This window comes from Penicillium brevicompactum (genome assembly GCF_028827555.1).
Source record: "Penicillium brevicompactum strain IBT 35665 chromosome Unknown utg000006l_segment0_segment0, whole genome shotgun sequence".
Lineage (NCBI taxonomy): Eukaryota > Fungi > Ascomycota > Eurotiomycetes > Eurotiales > Aspergillaceae > Penicillium > Penicillium brevicompactum.
In genome coordinates, this window is record NW_026623209.1 from 4,314,768 (window position 1) to 4,340,299 (window position 25,532).

The 25,532-nt window shown below is 49.9% G+C and overlaps 11 protein-coding genes across 11 annotated transcripts; 7 read left to right on the top strand and 4 right to left on the bottom strand.

Moving 5' to 3' along the window:
- Positions 1–99: 99 nt before the first annotated feature.
- N7506_009844 (TNT domain-containing protein) lies at positions 100–896 on the top strand (the record flags this gene model as incomplete). Its single annotated transcript, XM_056959137.1, has 2 exons — positions 100–189; positions 252–896. The coding sequence occupies 2 exons, from the start codon at positions 100–102 to the stop codon at positions 894–896; spliced, it is 735 nt and encodes a 244-aa protein (XP_056808527.1).
- Positions 897–1,469: 573 nt separating this feature from the next.
- Positions 1,470–1,912, bottom strand: N7506_009845 (uncharacterized protein; the record flags this gene model as incomplete). The annotated part of the gene is made up of 3 exons (XM_056959138.1): positions 1,470–1,527; positions 1,574–1,646; positions 1,816–1,912. The coding sequence occupies 3 exons, from the start codon at positions 1,910–1,912 to the stop codon at positions 1,470–1,472; spliced, it is 228 nt and encodes a 75-aa protein (XP_056808528.1).
- A 716-nt stretch (positions 1,913–2,628) lies between these two features.
- Positions 2,629–3,026, top strand: N7506_009846 (uncharacterized protein; the record flags this gene model as incomplete). The annotated part of the gene is made up of 2 exons (XM_056959139.1): positions 2,629–2,840; positions 2,912–3,026. 2 exons carry the CDS (start codon positions 2,629–2,631, stop codon positions 3,024–3,026), a joined length of 327 nt encoding a protein of 108 aa, XP_056808529.1.
- A 628-nt stretch (positions 3,027–3,654) lies between these two features.
- On the bottom strand, positions 3,655–5,398 carry N7506_009847 (Phosphoesterase; the record flags this gene model as incomplete). Its single annotated transcript, XM_056959140.1, has 7 exons — positions 3,655–3,982; positions 4,033–4,182; positions 4,238–4,446; positions 4,497–4,535; positions 4,594–4,770; positions 4,820–5,233; positions 5,297–5,398. 7 exons carry the CDS (start codon positions 5,396–5,398, stop codon positions 3,655–3,657), a joined length of 1,419 nt encoding a protein of 472 aa, XP_056808530.1.
- An 897-nt stretch (positions 5,399–6,295) lies between these two features.
- On the top strand, positions 6,296–7,270 carry N7506_009848 (VIT1/CCC1 transporter family protein; the record flags this gene model as incomplete). Its single annotated transcript, XM_056959141.1, has 2 exons — positions 6,296–6,639; positions 6,736–7,270. The coding sequence occupies 2 exons, from the start codon at positions 6,296–6,298 to the stop codon at positions 7,268–7,270; spliced, it is 879 nt and encodes a 292-aa protein (XP_056808531.1).
- A 2,922-nt stretch (positions 7,271–10,192) lies between these two features.
- On the top strand, positions 10,193–11,637 carry N7506_009849 (phosphatase PAP2 family protein; the record flags this gene model as incomplete). Its single annotated transcript, XM_056959142.1, has 2 exons — positions 10,193–10,614; positions 10,758–11,637. 2 exons carry the CDS (start codon positions 10,193–10,195, stop codon positions 11,635–11,637), a joined length of 1,302 nt encoding a protein of 433 aa, XP_056808532.1.
- Positions 11,638–13,154: 1,517 nt separating this feature from the next.
- N7506_009850 (peptide alpha-N-acetyltransferase MAK3) lies at positions 13,155–13,863 on the bottom strand (the record flags this gene model as incomplete). Its single annotated transcript, XM_056959143.1, has 2 exons — positions 13,155–13,415; positions 13,516–13,863. The coding sequence occupies 2 exons, from the start codon at positions 13,861–13,863 to the stop codon at positions 13,155–13,157; spliced, it is 609 nt and encodes a 202-aa protein (XP_056808533.1).
- Positions 13,864–14,131: 268 nt separating this feature from the next.
- N7506_009851 (phospholipid:diacylglycerol acyltransferase) lies at positions 14,132–16,148 on the top strand (the record flags this gene model as incomplete). Its single annotated transcript, XM_056959144.1, has 3 exons — positions 14,132–14,449; positions 14,531–15,938; positions 16,006–16,148. The coding sequence occupies 3 exons, from the start codon at positions 14,132–14,134 to the stop codon at positions 16,146–16,148; spliced, it is 1,869 nt and encodes a 622-aa protein (XP_056808534.1).
- Positions 16,149–17,401: 1,253 nt separating this feature from the next.
- Positions 17,402–21,285, top strand: N7506_009852 (GAF domain-containing hybrid sensor histidine kinase/response regulator; the record flags this gene model as incomplete). Its single annotated transcript, XM_056959145.1, has 5 exons — positions 17,402–17,694; positions 17,746–17,884; positions 17,963–19,245; positions 19,317–20,989; positions 21,047–21,285. 5 exons carry the CDS (start codon positions 17,402–17,404, stop codon positions 21,283–21,285), a joined length of 3,627 nt encoding a protein of 1,208 aa, XP_056808535.1.
- Positions 21,286–21,735: 450 nt separating this feature from the next.
- N7506_009853 (Zn(II)2Cys6 transcription factor domain-containing protein) lies at positions 21,736–22,542 on the top strand (the record flags this gene model as incomplete). Its single annotated transcript, XM_056959146.1, has 2 exons — positions 21,736–21,929; positions 21,984–22,542. 2 exons carry the CDS (start codon positions 21,736–21,738, stop codon positions 22,540–22,542), a joined length of 753 nt encoding a protein of 250 aa, XP_056808536.1.
- Positions 22,543–22,812: 270 nt separating this feature from the next.
- Positions 22,813–25,308, bottom strand: N7506_009854 (uncharacterized protein; the record flags this gene model as incomplete). The annotated part of the gene is made up of 1 exon (XM_056959147.1): positions 22,813–25,308. The coding sequence occupies one exon, from the start codon at positions 25,306–25,308 to the stop codon at positions 22,813–22,815; it is 2,496 nt and encodes an 831-aa protein (XP_056808537.1).
- Between the last annotated feature and the right edge of the window lie 224 nt (positions 25,309–25,532).

The following is a 25,532-nucleotide window of genomic DNA, read 5'->3' on the forward strand; positions in this document are numbered from 1 at the left end:
CGCAGTAAGGAGCATATTACCCCGTACCTGATATGTAAAAAGGATGTCGTCGCCATTGTTGGTCGAGGTGTTTGGAAGCATCTGTACGTTTGGCCCATCATGCATCTTTCAACCTTGAGTCTGCTGTTTTCAATTGCCCTGGCCGAGGCCGCATCTCCCGTCAAGCCGCACAAGCACCAGGCTAACGAAGTAAGACCAACACACACACTCTCTCAACCCCATACACACCAATATCTAATTTGATTTTCCAGGAGCCCGATTACCCCGCAAGATGTTATCCTGATCCCTGCAAAGGCGTAACCTACCAAAACTCAAGTGCCGTCTGCGGTGATCCAAGACTCGGTCCAACAAAACTTCCGGGCTATTTCCCTCTCACAAACGAGCTCGAGACATACGCCCGCTTTGGCAATCTATGCCCCCTCGAGTTCCTAGAGAAATGGACCGTCAATGCCACAGACCCAAAAGCGTACTGGATCTACCCCGATAGCAATGGATTCGTCGCATCCACCGAGCAAATCTCTATCCTTGGAAACGTTACCCTCCGCGTCGGCCAAAAGCTGGACAGATTCGGTGCCGAGACAGGGAAATTCCTGGCGCCACTTGGTGCACCCTATATTGAGCGAGCATTGCCTCCGTCCAATCTCTTCGCGCCTGAGAACAGCAGCTTCCCGTACAACTACCATGTGTACGAAGTGACCAAGGAGTTCGAGGTTGCGTTAGGACCAGTTGCATCGTGGTTCGAGCAGCCTGGATTCGGGTCCCAGATACTGGCTTACTCGAGTGTGGCTTCGCTGTTGAAGGATGGGTTCTTGGAACAGTTGGAGCTGGAGGATTATGATGAGGCTGATGAGTATTCGGCGGATTATCTGCCTGATCCTCCTCAGCCTTCTTCATGAACGTGCGTTGGCACTGTGGGGGAGGACCTCGGGAGGAGAGAGGGTGTGGTGGAAGAAATGAATGGTCAATTGTGATCGTTATATAATTAATCATGTCTACCTAGGTACTGTATCCCATCAAATAATAATCAACGGCTGATCTTGGAATTTATTGTTTTTCACTTTGCTTTTTATTGAATACACGACTTTAAGCTCCAACCCATGGGGCTTGCGTTCGCTTCTGTGCAGCACCTTTTTCAATCCAGCTATCGAGTGCAACCTTGTCAACACCTGGTTGAATCCGGCTTTCGCGAGTGAGAAATGTGGCTTTGGGTCATACATATGCGAAACATGGCTATGCGACGGTTGGGTACCTAGGTACTCTTTTCTATGGTGTCAAGCCCTGGAGGTGCCCAGTTGGGTTCGATACGTGGACGGCTAGATGCATAGGAAGGCAGGAACAAAATCCAAGTTGGATCGGAATATATATTCGTGCCAAAACAAGAGGGTCAAGCATTATGTAGAGAAGCATTGAACATTTAAATTAGGGTGTATAAATCCATAGTAAGAACTCCCAGCGCCCACATTCCTTAATCAAAACGGAATGGCATTGCTGACTTGGCCGTTTAGTTTGACGGGATACGCCAGCATACTGAGGTTTGTTAGTAAAAGGTCTGACTGATGTCTTGAGACAGAACTGGGCGGAACATACTCCTTGCCTGTCTTGGTGCAACCACATCCACAGAAGATAGAGAGAGGCCAGCAGAATACCTAGAAGTAGTAGATCCCAATTAGCTGTGATGCAAGGCTATAGTCATGCAAGCAGCTCGCATGCTATGAATCAGGTCTAGAGCACTCACGGCAGACACAATAGTTGCGCAGAAGCCTTTTCATGAAGTCAGTGATAGTTTAATCTCCGGAGATCAATGCCACGACATACCAAGGGTCGGCCCGACGACCTTACAGTGGCATGGGTTCTGATCCGTGCCACATTGGAAGCAAATGGGGAAAATTGGGAAGAAAGGCACGTCACACATTGTGTCAAGCTAGGGTTCAATGCTGGTATGTGAGGGAGGATTCTTCACGATATCTCTAAAAAGAAAGGGCTTCCCCAGATGGAGATTCACCGCCCTATTTTATCATCATGACGCAGATGAGATCGAAAACCGCCGATCGTCCTGTTTTGGGAGTGGATACTTGTTTACTCGGGCTTCATAAGAACACAAGCATTGTAGGGAGTGTATTGTATTAATGTACTAAGTCTGATTGATAGAGAGGCAGAAAAAAAAAAGAACAACATCCAAGGACCAAGCCATACGAGCTATGAATAAACCTCGCCAGCCTTGTGGATCTTTGCGGGGGAATCCAAGCCTGACTCAGCAATGAGCCACGGGAAAACACAGCCACGACAGCCACGAATAGCCACGTCCACGGGATGTTTCCTTCTGAACGTCACAGGGGAAATACAACGCTTCTCGGTCTTTTGATCTTACATTGCACAACTTGCATATTCAGCCCTGCCTTGTGAACCACATTCCTTAGATCCACTCCAGGCAGCAGCAAAAGGCCTAGACACTAACCGTGCTATTTTCAATCTCCGCTCTTGGCATACAAGCCCGTTATTTTTCCATTCCTTTCTCATTTTACACCCCACAACACTCACGCTCCAGTCTCCGGATCTTCACTTCGACTTTCCCAACCCCGAATCCCCTACCTGTTCTCTGAACGCGATCTCTTATCTCAAACCCCCACCATGGGCGCCCGCAACATCGTTCCCCTCATTCTGCTCCTCGTCTTCGTCGGCGTCCTAGCCGCGGTCGGATTCATCGTCTACAGCATCGTGCAGGACGTGAGCAAGAACACGCGCGAGAAGATGGAGCGCAAGAATATGACCTTCACCAAGGATGGCATGAAAGTCCAAGTAAGGGAGATCAAGGACGAGGCCTACAAGGATCAGACCCAAAGGTGTGTTTACTCTCTTTGTCTGGATGCGCATCCATTTTTTGTTGATGCCGACTAACTCATGTCTCGTGTAGCGTTCTGGTCAACATGTGGAACCACACTTCTTTCCCCGCTTACAAGAGTCGTCTCTGGGATATGTCCGGCTCCTCTTCTACGAATCAGCAGAACGCAGCTGAGAAGCGCAAGTGATACTACATATCGCGCATAATGGGTGCATCTTCTAGAAGCCCCGAATCATTCCTCTCGTCGTGATTTTTCACTGGATATATTGATTTCTTTCTTTGGCGCCGCTCGATCTTCGAGTCTTATCGCATACCCCGGCTCCTGGCATTGGGCTGGTCCCCCCAAAATCACGTTCTTGGACAGGGGGTTGAGTGGCACTGTTTAGGTGCTCTCGATCTTTCTGTTCGGATGATTTCTTCCATTTCATTTTCTTCAAACGAGCTACGATGTCAGTAAATGCTTTATGAGTGGCCGGCCCTGATATATCATCTTACAATTCAATCTATTCTCCTGTTACATTTGCGCACTTCACTTGTATGGATTATCATAGAGTTCTGGGTGAAACTTGAGATTTGAGGCGTTCAGAACTGTGTGGACCTTGGATTCCATCGAGATTGATTTTTTGAATATAGAAATGTAATTAATGTCGTCGATAAGAAAAGTCCGAGAAACCCAGATGCCAAAGGGCCACCCATCAAGTGGACAAAGCTCACACGCATCTCATATTAGCAGCTAAATAGATATCACCCTTGCTGATAGAAAGTTTAGGTCACAGACCCCGCGCCATTAGCAGCGTTAATTTTCATCCCATGCCCTATCCCTCTTTAGAGAAAAGCCGCCTATAGTAGCTCTCATCTTGGTTCAACAGGAAGAAGGAATCCGGCTCTGGCTGTCCACTTCCACCATACCAAGTAGGTTTGACGAGCGTCTTTGGCGTGTCATCCCGTTTCTTGTCCAGAAAGATCATATCAAACGTCTTTGCCCATTGGACTCGATTATTCAACCCTTCCAGCTCCCACAACTCCTGCAAGAAATGCAGGATCGAGCTGTGTGTATAGGCCGAGTTGGGAGCATACATGGTGCCTTGGTCGTGAATGAGCAAGTTGGGTGGCACCCAGGGAGATATGATGAATGCGGGAACGCTGTTTCTGAGGTGAGCCTGATACACATTGAAATTCTTAGGAGCACGTACCGTACGCCCAGACGGGTAAAATCGTATGTGAAATTGTGGCCCGTTGACTTGCCCTCGAATATGATCCCATCTTCGGGCTGGGGGACATTGACTGGAGTGGGGACGTGGTCGGCGAATCCGCCATGCTCGTCGAAATTGATGATCAGCACTCTGTATTCGAGGTTAAGTAAAGTATTTGTTATGTGGACTGGAAAGAGATACTTACGCATTGTCCCAATATTTGGAGCGGCGTAGTGCGTCATATAAATGCTTGACCATCTGCTCGCCGGCAGCCATGTTGCTGGTCGGGCGCATCGAATCGACGGTGCAGCACTCCGGGTTCAAGTATGAGAATGAAGGCAAAGTACCTGCTTCTAGGTCGTGGTATAGTTCGGTTGCATGCACGAGCCGGTCCATAGCGTTGTCTTGTACCCACTTTGATGGGTTAGAGTAGTAGAGTCTAAGAGGATATGTCGATCACTCACCTTGTAAACGAATGCATCGACGATGTCGGTCTCATAATACTACAAACTCATTAGTAACTTTGTTTTACGTAGGGTAAAGATACACAGCTCAACGCACATTCTTCCAGCTGATGCCCTTCTTGCTGAGCGCTTCGAAGATTGAGACCGCACATGTTGTTCCTGTAACATTGTTGAAGAAACCAGAAGACTGGTCTGTGTTGTCAACAAAGCCGCAGGACGAGCCCGAAGTTGCGAACTGGCGGTTAGGATTAGTTGGACCCGGGTGCTCGCAGAACTACAAAAACGTCAACAAAATCCAGCGGAGTGCTGTGTGGTTTTCTCACATATGAATCAAAAAAGGCAAAATTGCTTGCCAGCTCAACTAGAGTAGATGTTTTCTTCTCATCAAACGCTTTGATCACAAATGCCGAATCACCAGGAGTTGCATTATACTGGGCTGATTGGCGCTCGATGAAACCACCCATGTTCGGGACGTCGGTCTTGGACACATTCCACTTGCCGAAGATCTCGTAGGTCACGCCGCCGAAGTTGTGATCAGGGTCCTTCAGTGGAACCTCTAGTGCATAAGGCTCCGCACAGATTTCAAGTGGCTCCCCGTAGACCGTCCAGTTTGGGTTAGTGTAGTCGTTGCAGAATGTGATATTGCGGAGGTTGTCAATGTCGGGATTGAAGTCCCAGTATCCAGCAATGTTGTCGAATGAATGGTTCTCGAGAGTCAGGTAGATGACATGCTTGATCTAACAGACTTTGTGAGATGACATATTCGGAGACCATTCGTTATCTCTGATCCGTGTACTCACATTCTCTCGCAGCTTGGCCCATGTCTGTGTGCTCCGAGCTGGATAGCCCTGCACGGCTGTGGCTAGAGCCACAAGGGTAGTGAGTAGCATATAGATGATCATTTTGGCGGATTCAGTTTGCAAATAGAAGAAGTAGAAGAAGTTGAAGAAGTTGATGAGTTTATGGAGGTGATTGCACAAGGAAGTGAACAAATAGTCTCCGGTCAAGCCGCATTCTTCCTCTGTGGCACTGCTCTTACTTTTTACAACTACATGCTATACCTTCCGCTCGAGTGTCTGCTACACTGAGTATACTTTGATACAGGCACCAAGAGCCTTTGGATGTACCTGAACCTCATACAATCAAGCGGTAAGTCGGAAGTAGATTTCACCCCGGTCAGTGTGTGAGACTAACATGAGCTTCCTGCAAGGAGCACACAAATTGTCAAGTGAGCACGTGCCTCCGTGAGAGGTAGCAATATGGCCCTGGAGCCCTGAAGCCTCGGAGCCCTCATGTGTTGACTAAGGCTAGTAGATTCATCTAGTCTGTCACGCCTGTCCATGTGCTGCGAATCCAGGTACATAGCTCGGCACTTATATTGGCAGGCCCTTTAAGTACCACATTGAAGGGCCGTGCATGGTCCACCCGATTAGTATCCAACGTCGCTGATTGGATCCCACTTCAAGTTAAGCAGCGGGTCCCCACTTCCACCCCTCCACCCAGTCCATGTTCAGCCAATCAGCGATGCACGTGCCTGGGTTTCGAAGGGGCATGCCAAGCACGTTGTCCCCCTGGGTCACTCGATAGGCTATGATCAGCTGTGTAGCTGATCACTACTATGAGCAATTTGGAGCAAAAAGCATGGGAAGCGTGGAATAGCTCGTGACTTTCGAAGCCATGTGTGACCCTTAAAGAAAGCTTTTCTTCTCTCAGTTCATCCTTCATTTCCCTTTGCATTCCGTTCATTCAAGGGATGCTGAAAAGATTTCCCCTCACCTACTGAGAGAAAACTTTCTACAATGTCATCCATTAGCTCTTTCACCGGCCTCATGGCAACCTACTCGCCCCTCAGCGATCGCCGTCCCTCCTCGGATGAAAAAGATGACAGCGTCCCACTCCAATCCGATGTAGAGACTGCGGGCCGTCAAGGAGCTGAACGACAATCCTCTCGTTTCATTGACGGCCGAACAGTCTCGGATGCGATTATCGGTCTGTCGGATGGCATGACTGTGCCTTTCGCCTTGACTGCCGGTCTCTCTGCACTGGGCGATACCAAGGTTGTTGTCTTTGGTGGACTCGCTGAGCTCATTGCTGGAGCCATCTCAATGGGACTGGGTGGATATTTGGGCGCAAAGAGTGAAGAGTAAGTTTTTTCTGTTCCCCGCACACTAAGCACCAATCGAGCTCAAAATATTGGCGCATCGACAAAATGTTTGATTCGGCTACTAACAAACTATAGGGAATCATACAAGGCCACAATGAAGGAGACACAAACACAAGCTACGAATGACCCTGCCTCTGTGTCTGACACTATCTCCGACATCTTTGAGCCCTATGAGCTTCCATCTGAGTTGGTCGCTCAACTCAAGAATCACCTTTCCACCTCCCCCATGCTTCCTTCCTTCCTCATGAACTTCCACCACACTCTGCCTGAACCCTCCGACTCGCGAGCTGTTATGTGCGCCCTTACTATCGCACTGGGATACTTCATTGGCGGTTTCGTTCCCCTGATTCCATACTTCTTCGTGGGACCACAGGACGCTTATATTGCCTTGCGCTGGTCCATTGTCACCATGGTCATTGCGCTGTTTATGTTCGGATATGGAAAGACCTGCTTTGTGAGTGGCTGGAGTGGCCGTCGCAACGTTCGCAAAGGTCTCGTCGGAGGGATTCAGATGGTGCTGGTAGGCGGCATTGCTGCTGGCTCGGCAATGGGACTGGTTAAGGGTTTCCAAATGCTGGCTGACGGCTCCGGCGACCAGAAGAATGACTGAATGGTCTTTCTTTTCCTATCTTGTGCTGTAATTCCTCATCACCTTGGCGTTGGTTGGCTTCTCTTTTTTTCTTCTCTTTTTCTATTGGCGGATGGCATATGGCGCTCGGGGTCTCTTCTTTTCGGCATCGGGTTCATGGTTCAGACACTACAGGTCAGCAAAAGTACTCCGATCTAGCACCGTTGAGAGCTTTCAAGTGCACCCTCTTTCCTTTTACGGCTTTAAGCTAGCCCAACTTTCAATTGGGTCGATATCCGAAATCAACTAAAAATATGATCATTGTGACATATATGACCACATTTGACATTGGTAATCATCCAGGGAAACCACGGATGGAGTCTTTTACATCTTGAGAGTCGGCGACCATGAAAGCTAAAACACGGAGATACAATACGGTTCAGCAACCTTGGAAGTATCGTGACACTTTCATTTCTGGTACCGATATCGATATCGATATCCATTGCGTCATCACACCGATAAGCCCTCCAGGGCTGGACCTCGGGAGGCGCGCACGTTTACCCCAGATTTCTCCTCGTTCCTCAGCATGAGATCTATCAAGATGATATATACATTGTGAAGAAGATACACCAGGCGCAACCCCAACCCGGACCTTGAGCATGTGGTACCCGCTCCCCACCGCATCGGGATTGCGGGGATGGATGTAACATGTTAGCCTTTGAAGGATCGACGACGCAGACTCCGTCGATCATGGTATTGCAGCTGAAATCAGCACGGGTCAGCCTGATGATCGCTACTGAGATACCGCTTGTAATCGTGGCTATTCCTTTGCCATCCAATTGTGCAGTGCTAAACTGGCTGTGCCACGCCAAGAGCCACCAATCAAGTCATTCCCTTGGCCATACTCCCTACACACATTATTGATGGATGAGTGAGCCTCTCACCGAGTTTTAGGCGGTCGCGATTCGAAGCAAGGCGTAGAAGAATAGCCCTTCATTCTTGGGTTGATGCAATGTACAGTTATGCACCCAAATCCCGATGAAGTAGTAAGCCGCGCCCAAACCTTGAATTCTTGAGGCAGCCCTTGGCCCCCAAGACACGAATACGAGCAACGGTGCGCTGGTCCAGTATTACGGAGTACGCTGTATCCAATTCTTTGTCGAAAGATAGATACGGAGCACGGAGTACCGCTGACTCTCTCTCTCACGGGTTACCTAGGAAATGCGCATGGCCAAGATGCCTGCTAGTATCATGCCTAGCTTTAGCGCTGTCCTGATGGAGGGAAGTGTGATTGGGTCCGGTCGCGCGACGCCGGGGTTTTTGAAACTCCCATCCCATCACTAATCACACTTGTGCCGTGGTGTCAACCTAAAGCTCTGCAAAACGTCGAGCTAGCACTTTAATGGGGGAGGCTGGTTAACCCTGAGACAATTTTAGATTTGATAGCACGTAAATCCTCATCTACGCGCCGGGCCCGTGTGCAACGGGCCAAATTACAGTGCCCAGCTTCGACCTGAAGGGTTTAGTCTGTTCTTGTCAAACATCCAGCTGTACGGAGTACGGAGTACCACGAGCGTACAAGTACCTATGTACGACGGACGGCGGTGTCCCTGGACCCGATCGTGGCTCAAGTCAGCAGGGCTCAAGTTGATCGAGGCTAGAGTTAATATATCTCGTAAAGCTTCAATATGACCTCGGAAGCCCTGGATATGAAGATGCCGTCAAGTCAGCACGGCAGAGCGGAAGGCCGACACGCCGGTTTAAAATTACGAGTAAAATTACAGCCGCTTACTGTGCAACTAAGCGAAATTGGGCCTGAAGATCTAATGATTTTCGTTGGATACCGGTTCTGAACGCTGGGGCGCTAAGGGGCTTTCAGCCAATCGGCCTCCGACGATGGATCTTATATGGGAAAATTTGCTTCCCAACTTATGCTGTGCAAGTTGTTAAGTAATTATTGAAAAAAACAATGAAAAAATAAAAATGATACTTTTTTTTAAACTAGTACTCCATCCATGGATAGTACGGAGTATGGCTGACCTGGAAGGAGTATACTTCAAGGCGGCCCAATATACACATCGGAGTCGAAAGGAGAACCCTGGAAAATGGCCGAATAAGATCACTAATACGAACACGAGTCCACACAAAAACCGTTTCAATGAGGTAGTCTCGGAGCTACGTGCATGAGATTCCCAATGGGTCGGACCATTCGCATCGCAAACTCCGAGATATGCTGGAATTTTGTGACTTCTCATGCACTTGCCGGGCTCCGTGGGTTCCGCCGCTTCCGCTCAACTTCACATCCTAAGCCCGAATGACCAGGTATTGAAAATTGCCGCGAGGATCCGGATTGAATCACAACAAAACAAAGATCGATACCTCCACACTTACCATTGAGATCGATAGTTTGTATTTAGGCGATTAATATGTAACATGAAGCCCAAAGAACTAGAGCCAGAACGGCGTAGTGACGACATGGACAGGTAATCAGGTTATCAGGTAATCAAAATGGAGCACATAAGCCAAAAATACGAGAGTATCATACTCAAAAATTGGATACTCGTAATGACAATACCCAAGACTTTGGCTCAAATCCAAGTTCCTCTCCTTCCTTTCTCTTCCCAACTTTTAATTCTTAATCTTCTCAGGGCTTCCGGTCTCCGTGGGTTTTCTCGAGTTCTGTTTATCCTGGGTTTCTTCGGTTGCGCCCTTGCTGTCGCCTTGCATCCCGACCACCCTTGTCAACGTGACCTCCTGAATCCCTGGGACACGGCCCCTCGGCCCTGACAGCCCTTCGCCTTCCTATCGGCCCATCCCAACCTTTCATGAGCCTCTTCTCTGGCCAACCTTGACAATCCCCGTTCAGTCCACGCGACAAACTTTCCTGCCCTGTGGCATTCCTCGAACTCTCTCAACATCCCTTCCTCCTTTTGAGTGAGCGCCTGCTCGAGCGTCGCCGCAAAGATGAGCGCCTCCTATCCATCATGGAAAGATCGCACACAAAATCAGCTCGGAAAGCTTCAGATCCAAGTACCATGGCGCTCATTTCAGCTCCTAGTCCCGCATCGTATGCGCCGCAAGCTCCGCTCGAAGCTACGGAGTCGCCTTTCGCCCACCTCTTCTATATCGACTCTGCAAACCTCCTTCTCACCAGCCGACACTCTTAGATCTTTACAAGCGCACCGCTGGACTGTCTATGATTTCCAGTATCTCTTGCTTTTGATCGTGGGCATCTTCTCCCTAACAATCATCCAATCTCCTGGTCCGCTTGGAAAGACGGCCATTGCCACCGGGCTTTTGTGCTCTCTGCTGATGCCCATCACTCGCCAATTTTTCCTGCCGTTCCTTCCAGTTGCTGGATGGTTGATCTTCTTCTATGGGTGCCAGTAAGTCTTATCTTTATACCCATCCCTTTTCTTGCATTATGCGCCTGCAATCATACTGTGATCGCATTGTGGCGTGATCGGGATGTGGCGGGGAATCAAAAAACCCCAAGCGCGAGAAGTTCATTGCTAACTTTTTCTCTTAGATTCGTTCCAAGCGATTGGAGACCTGCAATTTGGGTCCGGGTCTTGCCCGCTATGGAGAACATCTTGTACGGCGCCAACATCAGCAACATCCTTTCTGCGCATCAAAACGTTGTGCTCGATGTTCTGGCCTGGATTCCCTACGGACTCTGCCATTACGGAGCGCCATTCGTCGTTTCGCTCCTGCTGTTCTTCTTCGGTCCCCCGGGAACCACTCCTCTCTATGCCAGAACCCTCGGATACATCAGCATGACAGCCGTCTTCATCCAGCTGGCTTTCCCTTGCTCGCCACCCTGGTACGAGAACCTGTACGGTCTTGCCCCAGCCGACTACTCCATGCAGGGTAACCCGGCCGGACTTGCTCGCATTGACAAGCTGCTCGGTATCGACCTGTACACCTCTGGATTCAAGCAGTCCCCTGTTGTGTTCGGTGCTTTCCCTTCGCTGCATGCCGCCGATTCCACCTTGGCTGCCTTGTTCATGAGCCAAGTGTTCCCCCGCTTGAAGCCCCTCTGGGTCACCTACACTCTCTGGATGTGGTGGGCGACTATGTACCTTTCTCACCACTACGCGGTCGATCTGGTGTGCGGTGGTCTGCTTGCCACCGTGGCTTTCTACTTCGCCAAGACTCGCTTCCTGCCCCGACCCCAAACCGACAAGATGTTCCGCTGGGATTACGACTACGTTGAGATTGGTGACAACTCTCCTGAATTCGGTTACGACCTCGCCAGCTTGGACGGTGATTTCAACCTGGACAGTGATGAGTGGACCGTGGGCTCTTCCTCCTCTGTCTCCTCGGGTTCTCTGAGCCCTGTGGACGATCACTATACCTGGGAAAGCGAACACCTCACCTCGAACCACGACATCGAGGCAGGCCGCTAAAGCCCACGGAGCTCCACCTGCACATAATGCTCGGCACTCCATTCTTGCATCTAATACTTTTGAATCGGCGTTATGTTTGACGACAATGTTTGGGAACATCTGCATCGAGCAATCTCGACACCTTAAGGTTTTAATCCACCGACCAAGGGCATCCGGCCCGCCCGGCACCGCCCTCTCGAGTCGAACGCTTTCTTCACCTTCTGGCTGTACATGCCTCGCTAACCCCACTTGGGGCTCGCTACTCCGTCTATAATATTAATACCGGTGGTGGAAGGAATCGGGCCCATTCGCCTGAACCACACCCTAGACCACCATCGCTGGCGACATTCGCTTGTACACTTCAGATCGCCCACAGGGCGGTCACTTTTATTCTTCTGACCCATGTCTTTCGCTACGACTTTATGAGCCGGGCGGGCCGCTTTTTGCTACAGGCTCGCTCGGATGAACAAACACTTTGTGAACTTTTCGTGTCACTCGCTCATCACAGGCGCTTGGGAACTTCTGCACCGTTTTTTGTGGAGTTAAAAGTTTCGGGCGCTTTTTGCATGCACCCACTCGCTGTGCACTCGAAAGGGATTTGAATACGCAGTCGTTACGACTGTTTTGCATTAACACATGGAGCGGTTTGCACGAGATCATCCTTCATATCCATGTCTATCCGATGGTGAGCACGACATGGCGACTCCTTCTACCACGGATCCAATCTGAATGGAAGAGAGGAACGAGGGGTGAATCGACAAGCTTGTGCTCTCGTTCTTTGTGTGAGCGCCCATGACAGCTTCGAGCAAGGGAATGGTTTTTTATGACGGAGGCCACCCTCAGCACGCAAGCTTTGTCTACTTTCTTCGCTTGGGAATATCGAGGAGGAAGCTGATCCGACTGTCTCATGCTTGCGTCGGTTACACCTTTACATGATGAGGTCGACTCGTTGGGCATGATGGCCGGATCGGGGATTGGCGTTGTGCCTTCTTTCGCTACCTTCGAAGAGATCCTCTTGGATATTCTTAGCATTATCTTTAATTGCCAGCGTATGAGTTAATGAAACATTGTACATTATTTACATTTCTTAATCAGTATACTGTTTTAGTCAACAAACAACCGCGATTACTACGTAATGTTGTGCAAGATTAATCATGTTCAAATCCTCGAACATACCGAGACATCTAATACTCCTCGCTGACCCTTCCAATTGCACTTCGTAGTTACCGCACATCCAAAGTTTGCCATACGTTAATCTTCAAACTTTCTGCTGTGTGCATCATATGGGGACAGTGCGTGTAGATCGCCAAACTCAATGTCTTGCATAACTCACATACCGCACATCAGTAGGAACTTGACTCTACTCCAGCATGAGGCCTACAATAATGCAACGCAATGCACAATGTGGAACACTCATACTTCATGACTTGCACGACGCCAGCTCGTGTATCTATTTTGATCATTTCCCATAATTATCATGACATGTCATACCAACACAGCTCGACAGGAGCTCCCAAGCGCCGCTCACAATGCAGAAATTACAGTAACGTCCCCATATTCGCATGAGAATGTCCAGCGCACGCATCAGGCAATCCAGGTGCCGGCGGAAGAGGAAGAGAAGCATAAGGATCCATCATAGCCGTCCTAGCCGCACCCATGCCCTCCTTAAGATAAAGCACAAGCCGATACGCCGAATTGCCATTCAAATAATATCGATGAAGCTGCTTGCTCCGAAGGAACCCCAATCGCTCGTATAACTTCATCGCACCAGTATTGGTAATTTCGGTCTCGAGAACAATCTGTAAACATACCCCCAAGTCAGCTTCAGCTTCAATCATGACAATACCTCGGACACATGAACCCGTATCCGGTACTCGACTCGTTCGGATCATTTCATACCTCATATGCATCCCGCTCAATCATGGCATCGATAGCCATTCGCACCAACTTCGTCGCAATTCCCCGCCCTCGGTATTCCTCGCGCACGGCCAGCATGGCGATATACCCCCTCAGCGGGCCGTCGCGGTGTGGTTCTAGTTTTGAAACCACGACGCCGACCATTTCGTCATTTTCGTCCATCGCGAGAAAACACAGGTCACCCCATTGATATAGAAAGTAGCGGTAGACGTAGATGCTGTATGGTTCGGACAGGTCTTTGGAGATCAGCTGGCGCATCGCGGCGACATACTCGTTTTCGCGCGAGTTGTCGTAGCGCACGTAGCGAGGTTCGGATAGCGCATTGCTCATCACGAGGGCTGACGGGTTGGTGGGTGGTGATTCGGGGGAGGTTGGGGGGAGGAAAGAAAGTTACGCAACTTTGCCATGTGATGCCGCCCGTTCACGGATGTTATGTGCTTCCGCCTTTCCTTCTCGGTCGGAGCTTGTCTGGCTTTTTTTTTTTTCTTTCTTAAAGGCGCGTCGATTAGGATTTTTTTTTTTTTTCACTTCTCGTGATTTATTTGCTGACTAGGCAATCGCTCTCTGGCTCCTTCTTGGTTGCTTGCGCTTGGTCGTCATGCTCCGGCGCCGCACGGGCAAGGACAAGGTCCCGCCCTACGACGAACTGATCAGTAAAGCTGGATCTAAGCGTGAGGAAGAGAAGCTCCGCGCGGAGTTCGGGGATGCGAAGGTCAAGCAGCTGGTGTTGAAGCCTAGGAGTAAACGTCGCAATGGCTTTATCTTCTTGCTGGGCGGCATCTTCGGTATCTTCATTGCCTTGTTCTTCGCCAACCAACATGAGGTCATTCGCTTGGATTCGCTCATGGACCTCAATCTGGACTCTTTGATGGATGCCATTCCCCAAGGAATCCTGCGCGACGTGAAGGAGTTCTCGGTATGTGGTCCTCAAGGGAGGAGATCCTCTTATCTCTACATCTGGTTGCTTGCATTTGACTGACCATTGGTGGGGCTATAGCAACAAGAGCGCGATACCGTCAGCTATGATTCTTTCGCTGTTGGGCTGCACCTTCAAAGCCAGGGTGTCAGCGCCAAACACCCTGTCGTTATGATTCCCGGAGTCATCTCAACCGGTTTAGAAAGCTGGGGCACAGGAGAGAGCTCACGACAGTACTTTCGCTCGAGGCTGTGGGGAAGTTGGACCATGATGAGGGCCCTTGTCATGGACAAGGCAGAGTGGAAGAATCATGTCATGCTCGACCGGGATACAGGTCTCGACCCGCCGGGCATCAAGCTCCGCGCGGCGCAGGGGTTCGACGCAACTGATTTCTTCATCACGGGATATTGGATTTGGAACAAGATTCTCGAGAACTTGGCCAGTATTGGATATGACCCTACGAATGCCTTCACAGCTGCGTACGATTGGCGACTCTCGTATCTCAATCTCGAAGTCCGCGATAAGTATTTCACGCGACTCAAGTCCTACATCGAAACTGCGGTCCAGGTCCAGGGCGAAAAGATCACACTGGCCTCGCACAGTATGGGGTCCCAGGTGGTTCTTTACTTCTTCAAATGGGTGGAGAGCGAAGAGTACGGCAATGGAGGCAAGGATTGGGTCAACAAGCATATCGACTCCTGGGTCAATATCAGTGGCTGCATGTTGGGTGCCGTCAAGGGATTGACGGCTGTTCTGTCTGGCGAAATGCGGGATACGGCTCAACTGAACGCATTTGCCGTATACGGTCTAGAGAAGTTCCTATCGAAAGAGGAGCGAGCAGAGATCTTCCGCGCCATGCCCGGTATCTCAAGCATGCTCCCTAAGGGCGGCGAGGCTGTGTGGGGAAACTCCACCTGGGCCCCAGATGACCAGCCCGGTCAACCTCTGACATTTGGCAACCTACTCAACTTCCACGAGACCAACTCATCGTGGACCCGACGCAACCTTACGATCACTGAAAGTTTACAGTATCTCCTAGACCAAAGCGAGGATTGGTACAAGAACCAAGTCTTGAACAGCTACTCCCATGGAGTAGCGCATACGAAACGCGAAGTCGAAGCCAATGAGAAGGACCCGCGTAAATGGCTGAACCCTCTCGAGGCACGCTTGCCCCTTGCTCCAGATATGAAGATCTATTGCTTCTACGGCGTGGGCAAGCCCACAGAGCGCAGCTACTTCTACCAGGAAGAGACAGACCCCCTGGTCAACCTCAATGTCAGTATGGACACCACCATCACCAACAGTGAGGGTGTTGATCATGGTGTCATGATGGGCGAGGGTGACGGCACCGTCAACCTGCTCAGCACGGGTTATATGTGTGCCAAGGGCTGGCGCATGAAGCGCTACAACCCTGCTGGCACGAAGATCAAGGTGTTTGAGATGCCTCATGAACCAGATCGCTTCTCTCCTCGGGGTGGTCCGAACACCGGTATGTTTCCATTTGCTTTGTTTTCTTTCCGCACGCACCTATCACAGACAACTGACTATAGTATCAGGTGACCATGTCGATATTCTCGGCCGTGCATCCCTCAATGACCTGCTCCTCCGCGTTGCTGGTGGCAAGGGCGATCAGATTGAGGAGACCTTTTATTCCAAGATCCGCGAGTATGCGGATCGTGTACAGATTTTTGATGACTAGCAGATGTTCAAGGTTAATGATTTGGTGCGGTTATGTTTCTTTTACGCTCACAATTTTACTACACACCCATTTATAGACGGACATTGGTGATTTCACTGGAGAGACGGGGTTCAGTTATGTCAATACTGTAGGTTTCTTACCTAGGTAGAGTGCTGGATTTCAATTCTTCTTTCGCAAAGAGATATCTTTGGCTCCAGTAGTTCTTCTCCAGCCTTGTAAGCATTTCTTATCAAGCTTGTATCCAGGCCCTGAAGTTGAGATATTGACAAGTGTAGCAATACTGTGATTTGATACCTAGGTATGTTCCTTTTCATTGGCAGTCATGAGACTATCAATGTCGATAAGACATAAAATGACATCAGATTCCTGGCTATCCCGCAAGCTATCATTGGCATGTTAGGCCTGCGGCTTCTCATATTAGGTTGGGGGACAAACTTGGAACGTTGGAACTTTGTTTACGTGTGAGATACGATACGGAGTACTATTATTGATGCCTCGCTCACCCACACTGCACTATGACGTGCCACATATCAAGCCCGATCTCGTGAAATGCTTGTCTTCTGGGATATCGACAAATTGGTCTGGCATGTTTGTGCCAGGGACCCCTGAACCCAAGGATCAAAAGTACCGGTACTCTGACACTTTGACGGGCCGCAGTGCCGGCATCGATATCCAACCGTGGGAAAAGCCCTGAATCATGAAGAGGCGCCACAAAAATACTCAACCGGAGTAAGTCTCCTACGCCAATCAGATGTTTCCGATCTGGTGAAATCGCATTGGCGGGAAGCATCGTGGCTCAAACTCGAAAATTCCAGTCGCGAAGAGAACAACCAATCAGAACTGGAGGAAGGAGGATACTTTTTCCCGGGTAAAGCCACTTGCGTTCCATAATGTAGGGTAAATCGGAGGTACAGACGCTGATTGGCGGGACGACCAACCGACCGATCTCGCCCGCCAACAACAAACTCGTGTAGACTCCACTGCCGCTATACCCAAAACAGAAGTGTGGCTCGGTCGACCCTTACGTGTGACATTTGCGTCATCGTCCGAGCGCTGTGATTTGCGGAAAGTTGGCTTCGGGATCGACGGGAGTACACAATCCAGGTACCCTGTTCTCTACCAACCGGTTTCATAAAGACGGGACAGTCTTGTTCTAATTCCGTCTAGCCTTATATATGAAAATCATTCCACTATTTTACCACCTTTGCTTGTTTGCCCTAGTGCATGTACACACCTAGATTCGCTTCCCCATCATGAAGCCTGCAGATGATCATCATGCCGGCCGTCGAGCCCGTGAGGTCTATCGCTATTTTCGACAGTCGGCGCGCATAGATGAGCCCCTGGCTGTGAACATCGACGGATCCCCTATCCCCGCAAGCCATCTGCAACGCTCACCATCCGGCTCGTCAGCATCACGAGGCTCATGGACACCCTCGGTATCAGAGCGGATGCCAGATGCCCTGGCCTTGGGTACTGCCAATGCCACTCTCAACTCATTTGCGCAGCTGATTGCATTGCAGTTGAACATGGATCGGGTCTTCATCAGGTAATTTATACAAGATCTTTTCGGAATGATTTCTCGCTTACCATTGGATAGTGTTTCGGACCGCGACTCTCAATTTATTATCGCGCAAGCTGCTAAATCGAAAAAGTCAAACAGCAAATCCGGCTCTTTAAGTGAAGGTTTTTATGATGGGTGTCCCACCCTCGATGTCAATCTTTGGAAACCGTGTCAGGTATGTTTGAATGTGTTTGAGGCCCCCAGGCCGTCACGGTCTTGGCGATGAAACTGACCAAAGTCGTGAGACTTATAGGACACAATCGCTCTATCACAATCCAACAAAGAGCAAGAAGAATATAATTTTATAGTGTCTCGTGATATGACACAAGATGCACAATATAAAGATCTGCCTTTCGTGAAAGGGGACCCGAACTTTCGATTCTATGCTGGCACGCCTCTCACGACAGACAATAATATTAACATGGGATGTCTATTCGTTCTCGACACCAAACCGCATGCCGACTTCTCAGACTCGGATAAAGAGATGATGGGTACCATGGGAATGCTCATTATGAACTATTTGAAAGTCAGCCGCCAGGCCTCCGAAGGTCGCCGCGCAGCCCGACTATCCCGAGGTCTCAACCTCTTCATCGACAGCAAGTCTAGCTTTGGAGAATCATTCGATGATTCAGACACCCATGACACCCACCGACAACAAAACACGCCTCCATCTTCAAAGACAAGAGAGAACAACCACCTAGTCGTCAACGATAACAGCCCGTCTCGACGGTCCCGCTCTCGAGACAGCGACTGCTCCAGCATAGCGTCAGACAACAGAGGCACCCAGTCAATGGCTTCCAGCTTTGACTCCAGCGTCAAACCTCGTTTCCCAGGCCTGCAATCCAGAAAAAGACAAGACTCCGACGAGGAAAAGGGCAATGCATGGACATTCCAGCGGGCAGCGAATCTGATCCGAGAGAGTCTCGAGTTGGAAGGTGATAGCGGCGTTGCTTTCATCGAGGCTGGAAGCGACCCAGAGCTCGACTATGAAACTGGCAGTGATACAGCCAGCTCAGCCAAAGCCCGAAAACCGGCCTCGACGTTAAGCGTTTCTACCGGCGAGAACTCATTTGGCCTCGAGACTTCGCCTTCGCGGTACCCTGTCTCCAAGATTGATGAAGTTTTCCTGCAAGGCTTGCTCAATCGCTATCCTCAGGGCAAGATTTGGTCTTTTCATCGGGATGGTATGTTTTCTAGTTCGGAAAGCGAGGATATGCCTCGCGAAAGTCGGTCTAGAACACGTAACCGCTCTCCGAAATCGAAACGACCAAGGAAGTGGAAGACTCTGGAGAACACCATGCTTAATCGCTTGTTCCCGGGAGCCACGCAGGTGATTTTTGTGCCATTGTGGAATACTGCTAATTCTCGATGGTTTGGCGGCTGTTTCTGCTGGAACAATATCGAGAATGTTGTTCTTGATCCCGAGGTGGAGTTGAGCTCTGTTCTGGGCTTTGGGTCTTCGATCATGGCTGAATGCAACCGCGTTGAGGCACATATCTCAAATCGTCAGAAGGAAGATTTCCTGGGCAGTGTTTCGTAAGTTGACCCGATGGAGACAAATTGGCTACTTCATTTCTATGGTGGGCAATGCTAACAATTGATACCAGACACGAACTCAGAAGTCCGCTCCACGGAGTTCTAGCAGCAGCAGAGTTGCTTCAAGGCACAAACTTCGATGAGTTTCAAGGCTCGCTGCTTGAAACTATTAATGCGTGTGGCCGCACATTACTCGATACCATGAACCAAGTTTTGGATTATACTAAACTGGTCTCCTTGGAAAAGGACCTTCGCCACTTGAAAAGGAAGATGGCCACCAATGTCGACATCAAGAGCTTGAAGCGCTCTGCTGGTCACTTGGATACATACACGTCTACAGACCTAGCTCTTTTGTCCGAAGAGGTAGTAGACGGTGTTTGCCTGGGCCACTCTTACAGCCAGCGTCCTGCGGCGTCCCTTGATACGACGGTCGCTCATTTGACTCACGTCAAATCAACGGACTTAGATATTCCCGAGCTCCATGTGGATGTGACGTTGGATATTGCACAACACGATTGGAACTATCACATGCCTCCTGGGGCCTTCCGACGTATCATCATGAATCTACTAAGCAACGCCGTCAAATATACAGACTCTGGTAGTGTTTCCGTTTGCTTGGAAGCCAAGGAGGCGCCAGAGAACCGGTTCCTTCAAAACAACGCCCGGGAAGATCTGATCGTTCTCACAGTCTCTGACACTGGCAGAGGTATGTCAGCGGATTTCCAGCGAGGCAGATTGTTCGTGCCTTTCTCTCAGGAGAGCAGTCTCAATGAAGGAACCGGCTTGGGCCTTTCCATCGTTCGAAGTCTTGTCAAGTCATTGAGTGGTACTATCAGTGTCGATAGCCGTTCAGGAGAAGGTACAAGCATCAAAGTGGCTATTCCTTTGGCGCACCATGATCCAGAAGAATTTTGCAGCATTTCAGGTGCTTTGCCATCACCCCCACAAGAAGACACCGACTCTTCTACGAACGAAATTCGCCTATTGCGGGACACCTCCCTTGGTAAAAAGGTCGCCATACTTGGCGTTGAGCCCGATGATGCACCCAAGCATCCTGTATGGGGAACGATCTCTCAGTACCTAGTCGACTGGTACGGCATAGAGTTGGTTTCACCGTCATCTGGCACCAGTATCGATGTCATCTTGGCGGACAAACCACCATTGGAAACAGAAAAGCAATCTTTTGCGGACCCCAACCAGGCTGTTCTTGTTGTGAGCAGCAAGTACGTGGGCCACGACATTATCCGAGCGGAATGGGCTCCATTCTCGAAGATGGTGAACATTATCAGCCGGCCATGTGGCCCCCACAAGCTTGCTAGGTTCCTGCAGAAATGCTTCGATCAAGAATTCTCTCCGTCTAACTCGGAGCCACCTGTTCCATCTCTCCCCGATCCGGAACGTCCCTCAAATCCTGTTGAAGACACTCCTTCGGTCGAACGTCCCGCCGCGGATGACGACAAAACACCCACACCAGATAACAACCCTCCTCCTGACACATCCCCATTACCCTCCCTCCCCGCACAAGTCAGCCCTCTTCCACCTGCCTCCGCCGAAAATACAGAGACACCAGAAGAGCCCCGCAAACCCCGAGTCCTTGTGGTTGAAGACAACAAAATCAACCTAAACCTAATGCTTGCATTCCTCAAAAAGCGCAAGCTGGTGACCCTCGACTCAGCCGAGAACGGGAAACTCGCGGTGGATGCAGTCGAGAAGTTAGAAGGGAGCTATGATATAATTTTCATGGGTAAGACAAGTCCTTCAGTCTATTTCTCCCGAAAGCTCAATTGCTAACTTAAAACAGACATCTCAATGCCAGTCATGGATGGCTTTGACGCTACGCGATCTATTCGCGCCCTTGAGAAGCAGCGCGGTATTGATTCTCCTACTTCTACCATCATTGCACTTACGGGATTGAGTGGCTCCAACGATGAGCTCGAAGCTCTTGGTGCAGGAATGGATCTTTTCCTCACGAAACCTGTTACCATGAAAAATGTCTCGAAGATCCTGGATCAGTGGCAAAGAGGGTTGCAAGATCCTTGATCATCGAGTTTTGCGCGATGTGTTTATATCGATTTTTGTTTTTGTTTTTTGCATGTTTCTCAGGCGTTCCATCGGATTGACACCAAGTCCACGGGTATTGCCTGAGCGGAGTTCGGAAGACATTTGTGACTTCTTTGTATATGATTATGAGGCATGAGCGATACCCATTTGCTTTGATCAGCTATATGTATATGTAACTTGAATCGAACCCTACTATATTTTCACTTTCTACTTCCATGGATCAATAACAGTACTACTTCCCGTATAAGACTAGCTGCATATCCGGTCGTCCGGTACTCGTCAAGTCCTCTGATTGGTCAACTCTAATTCGAACTGTGGTTCATCGTCATTGATGTCTGGAAAGGTCACATGGGGAAATCTTGGGTCCAAACTCCCCTATTCCAACATCCCAAGGTTTCCATTGTATACACCTGCAGAACTACAGACAGCATGGATTTGCAAGCCCTCCGCCTAAACGCGGGCATCACCAAGTCAACGAATCGTCAAGGCCGCAGACCAGGCAAATCAGCCTGCACGGCTTGCCACAGTCGCAAAAAGCGATGTGACGCCGCCCCGCCACATTACCAGTGTTCTTTCTGCACCAAGGAGGGCCAATTATGTATACCACGCGATCCCGTGGACAGGTATGTTCCGACCGAAATGCGCCTGCATCACTCGAATGTACTAATGCATCGCAGGCCTGCCCGTCATCGAATCCCCAATCGCACATCCAATGCCAAAATCAACCTGGCCACCACGATAAATAAGCAACAAGAAAAAGAAAAGGACACATCTTTGCCACCTGGCATTGATCATGAGATCCCGCGCTGGAGCGCAATGTACTCGTTTTTTTCGGAGATGCAGCGGCTCTTACCGCCATCGCCAAGCCCGTCCCTTTCGCCAGAACTCGAAGATGACGATCCACCTGCACCGGGTGGTTCAGGCGAAATGGAGGAAGAGAGGCGAGTGCCTGAGCGCGAGGCTGAATTCGCGAAGAATCACACACATAACCCGTTGAATGATGACTCTGTTGGGGAGAGTCATTTCAAGGGAATTAGCATGCCTGCTTCACAGACTAGGAGTGCGTCTCCGTCGTCTCAGGGGCAGATAGAATCGAGGCTGAGGTCGAGGTCGAGGCCAGGTGCGGTGGAATCTTCACATGGTCAGGGCTCATCGGGGCACGTTGAGAATGGGAGGGGTTTCAACGCCCATGGTGATGTCTTTATGAATGATCTGGATTCTTTGCTTAGGTTTTGACGATTGGTTCGGCTCAGGGGATTTTCTATAAAAAGGCATTCAATGGAAACCTTGGAAGAGCGTTGGGAACATTATAAGTTTATGGATCTATGTTTGGGTAGATAATGTACAGATATATGTAAATACAGGAGGTGGGAAGTGAACGAGCCAGTTCGCAGGAACAAGACCGCCAGGTAGGCATGCATGCAACCAGCTGACGTGGGATAGGGAGGAGTCATGTTGTTGGAAATAGTTAGGAGAGATGAGGTTGAGGCGTGATCTGTGGCGTCCTCACTCGAGAGCGGTTGGTGGGGTTCTCCTATCCCACTTGGGGATAAGAGGGACTTGAATGGCGTTCTGTTGCTTCCAGTTCAGAGGTCGTGGTATGTCATGCCACTCTCGATCAATGCGATATGCTGCTTCCAACATGATTTGAAGAGGGTGCTTGGGTTTGTAGGTAGAAGCGAGTCCCATGTCATGGTGAATAATGGCGTTGGTAAGGCGCAGCTGAATCTCTCGTCCATCGCCTTGGCCCTTCCACCCATTGAGGAAGGAAAGAGGATTGTCGCGACACTCAGGAGGAAGTTCTTTCAGAATGGACTCGGGCATGTGATAGGTTTCATGGTGGAAGTCAATGCCAACCATGACTTTGCCAGCGTCGAGATCCCACAGGGTCCTGAGCTCACTGTTGGCCCTCTTGCTTTCATTACGACACAACGAAGTAAGGACAGTTTGTTTCATCTTGTAGGTCACCTCGCCTCTCAGGCATGCATACCGCCATAAGACACGACAAACGTTATAGCAGCGGGCCATGTATGCCTGTAAGAACAAGGTCTCGCGGTTTTTAGATGTAGGAGACGGCAACGCCGGGTCACCCTCGAATCGCAAGAAGTACTGTATAGCCTTGTGGATTCTGGAACGGTTGATGATCATGAGTGAGCTGAGCGCGTTTCCGTCAATCACCAAGCTTTTTTCAACACAAATCTGCATCAACCGGTCAATCGAATCATGATCCCTCAACCGAGCTAGTGCTTCAAAAATCTGGCCCGTCAAAGCTGCGCTGGCCTCATCAGCGCCATAGGTACGGGCCATGAGCTCGAAGAATGAATCTATATCATTTCCAGCATCCAGATGCACAAGCAGTGAATCTTGGATTGTCTGATGAAGTGCATCCCGGATGATGGCTTTGTCAGACAGGTAGTTGTGTTGTACCATACGTGCGATAAGCTCAGCCTTCTCCTTGGGTTTCACCAGGGCGCTGAGTAAGATGATCCACGTCTGTGGGTTTGGATTGATATCATGTCTGCCCATTTGTGCCAAGAGAGAGTGGAATTCCCTGAGATCCTGTCTCTTCACCGCAAACTTCAGCAACATGTTGTATGTTTCCACTGTGGTGATATGCCGATGACGGGCACAAATTGCCTGTGCAAGGGCGTTTTCCTCATGTTGACAAAGCCACTCCAATGCCATGTGAAGAGCAGCACTCGACAAGTAGTGGTAATGTATTTCCGAAGCAAATAGTCTCTGAAGAGCTGTCTTGACCCGTTTCCCGTGCGTCAAGTTTGTCCTCTTCGCCCCTTTGGGTTTCGGTGAGTAGTTCAAGGAATATTCGTGGCTATTAGGCGGCCTCGAATGCACAATGTCTTCGACAAGCTCAACGAAATCCTTCCATGACTTGATCTCAGGGCGACTTGCTGTAAGTTGGTCCAAGGTCATGGTCTTCATTCCATCTTCGTGTTGAAAGTACCAAGATCCTTGGATCAATGGTTTTGGTAGACCCGAGCGCGCCAGAGCCTCCTGAGATGAGCAGATAGGAGCCGCTAACCTTGAATACTCAGCGAGTGGGTCACTTTGATCTCGTGCACTTTTTGCACTCGCGAATGTTGTCTCGGTCAACTCTATGGCACGGCTTGTTCCGGACAGAAGAATTCGGCGGAGGAAGCCTTTGTTTCGTTCCACAGGCAAAACTCGCACACGACAACCATTGTTGATCGCAATGAACCAAATGTTCTCTTGAAAAGTGTACTGGTTCACACCAACAAACGTGGCAAGGGTTTCCTCTGAAACAAGAAGCTCCTTCTCCTTGAGTGGGTTCTTCTTGGTCTTGTTCCGTTTACTTTTTTCAAGAAGCTGATCCAACATTTTCATCGTTCTGATCCAACCGTTGTCGAGGTATGTCTTTCCCAGTTTTCGATAGTACTTTTTCACATACTCGCGTCTGAAGATCTTCTGTTGGTCGCGAATGGAATATTCCCGTAACTTGCGCGCTGTTGGAGATAGTTTGCTATAATCTACCGAGTTGGGTCGATTCATAACTAGACACGTTCCCTGTCCCTTGTCGACTTTCGGCGCGGGGTGCCCTTCTGGCTGCCGTTGGAGAGCATCATCTTCGGACTTGGTGGCGAGTTGATTACCGCCACTCCGCTTCGAGCCATTGAAATCGGATGTTTTCCCATCATTCTCTTTGGGGCTTTCGCCAGGTACGTTGTGAGGAGGTGGCTTCGGCGTCAGATCGGTCGTCTTCTTGGGGATGTCGGAGATCCATCGGCACGAGTGTCGAGCGAACGAAGGGCCAGCGGGGATCACCGGGCGAAAAGGCGTACGCGAGGCTCGGCATGTGGTCGCAGGTAGCTCGATTGATGTCAAGGAGAACGGTCGTCGCTGCCGCAGAGCAGGCGCTACCCAGCGAGGATACAGGAACAGCAGAGGCTCATGGGAGCCGGTCGCGACTGTGTCTGAGACGGCAGGTAGGCGCCTTCTCAGACACGGGCGACCCCGCGAAAGCATGGGCGTTAATGCGCTGAGAATCCCAGAGACTCCAGTGAAGGTGAAGAGGGAGAAGTCGTGTTGGTGTCCGGGTGTTTTTTTGAATTGTCCTCTTTACCCCGAAATTGTTGGCCAGCGGAGGCGGTGAGCACAAGGCCGCACGGTTAAAGTGTTTTTTTGCCATATCTTATCGGTCGGCCTTACTCCATACCTACTTTCTCCGACCATCAAGGCCTAATGGGAAT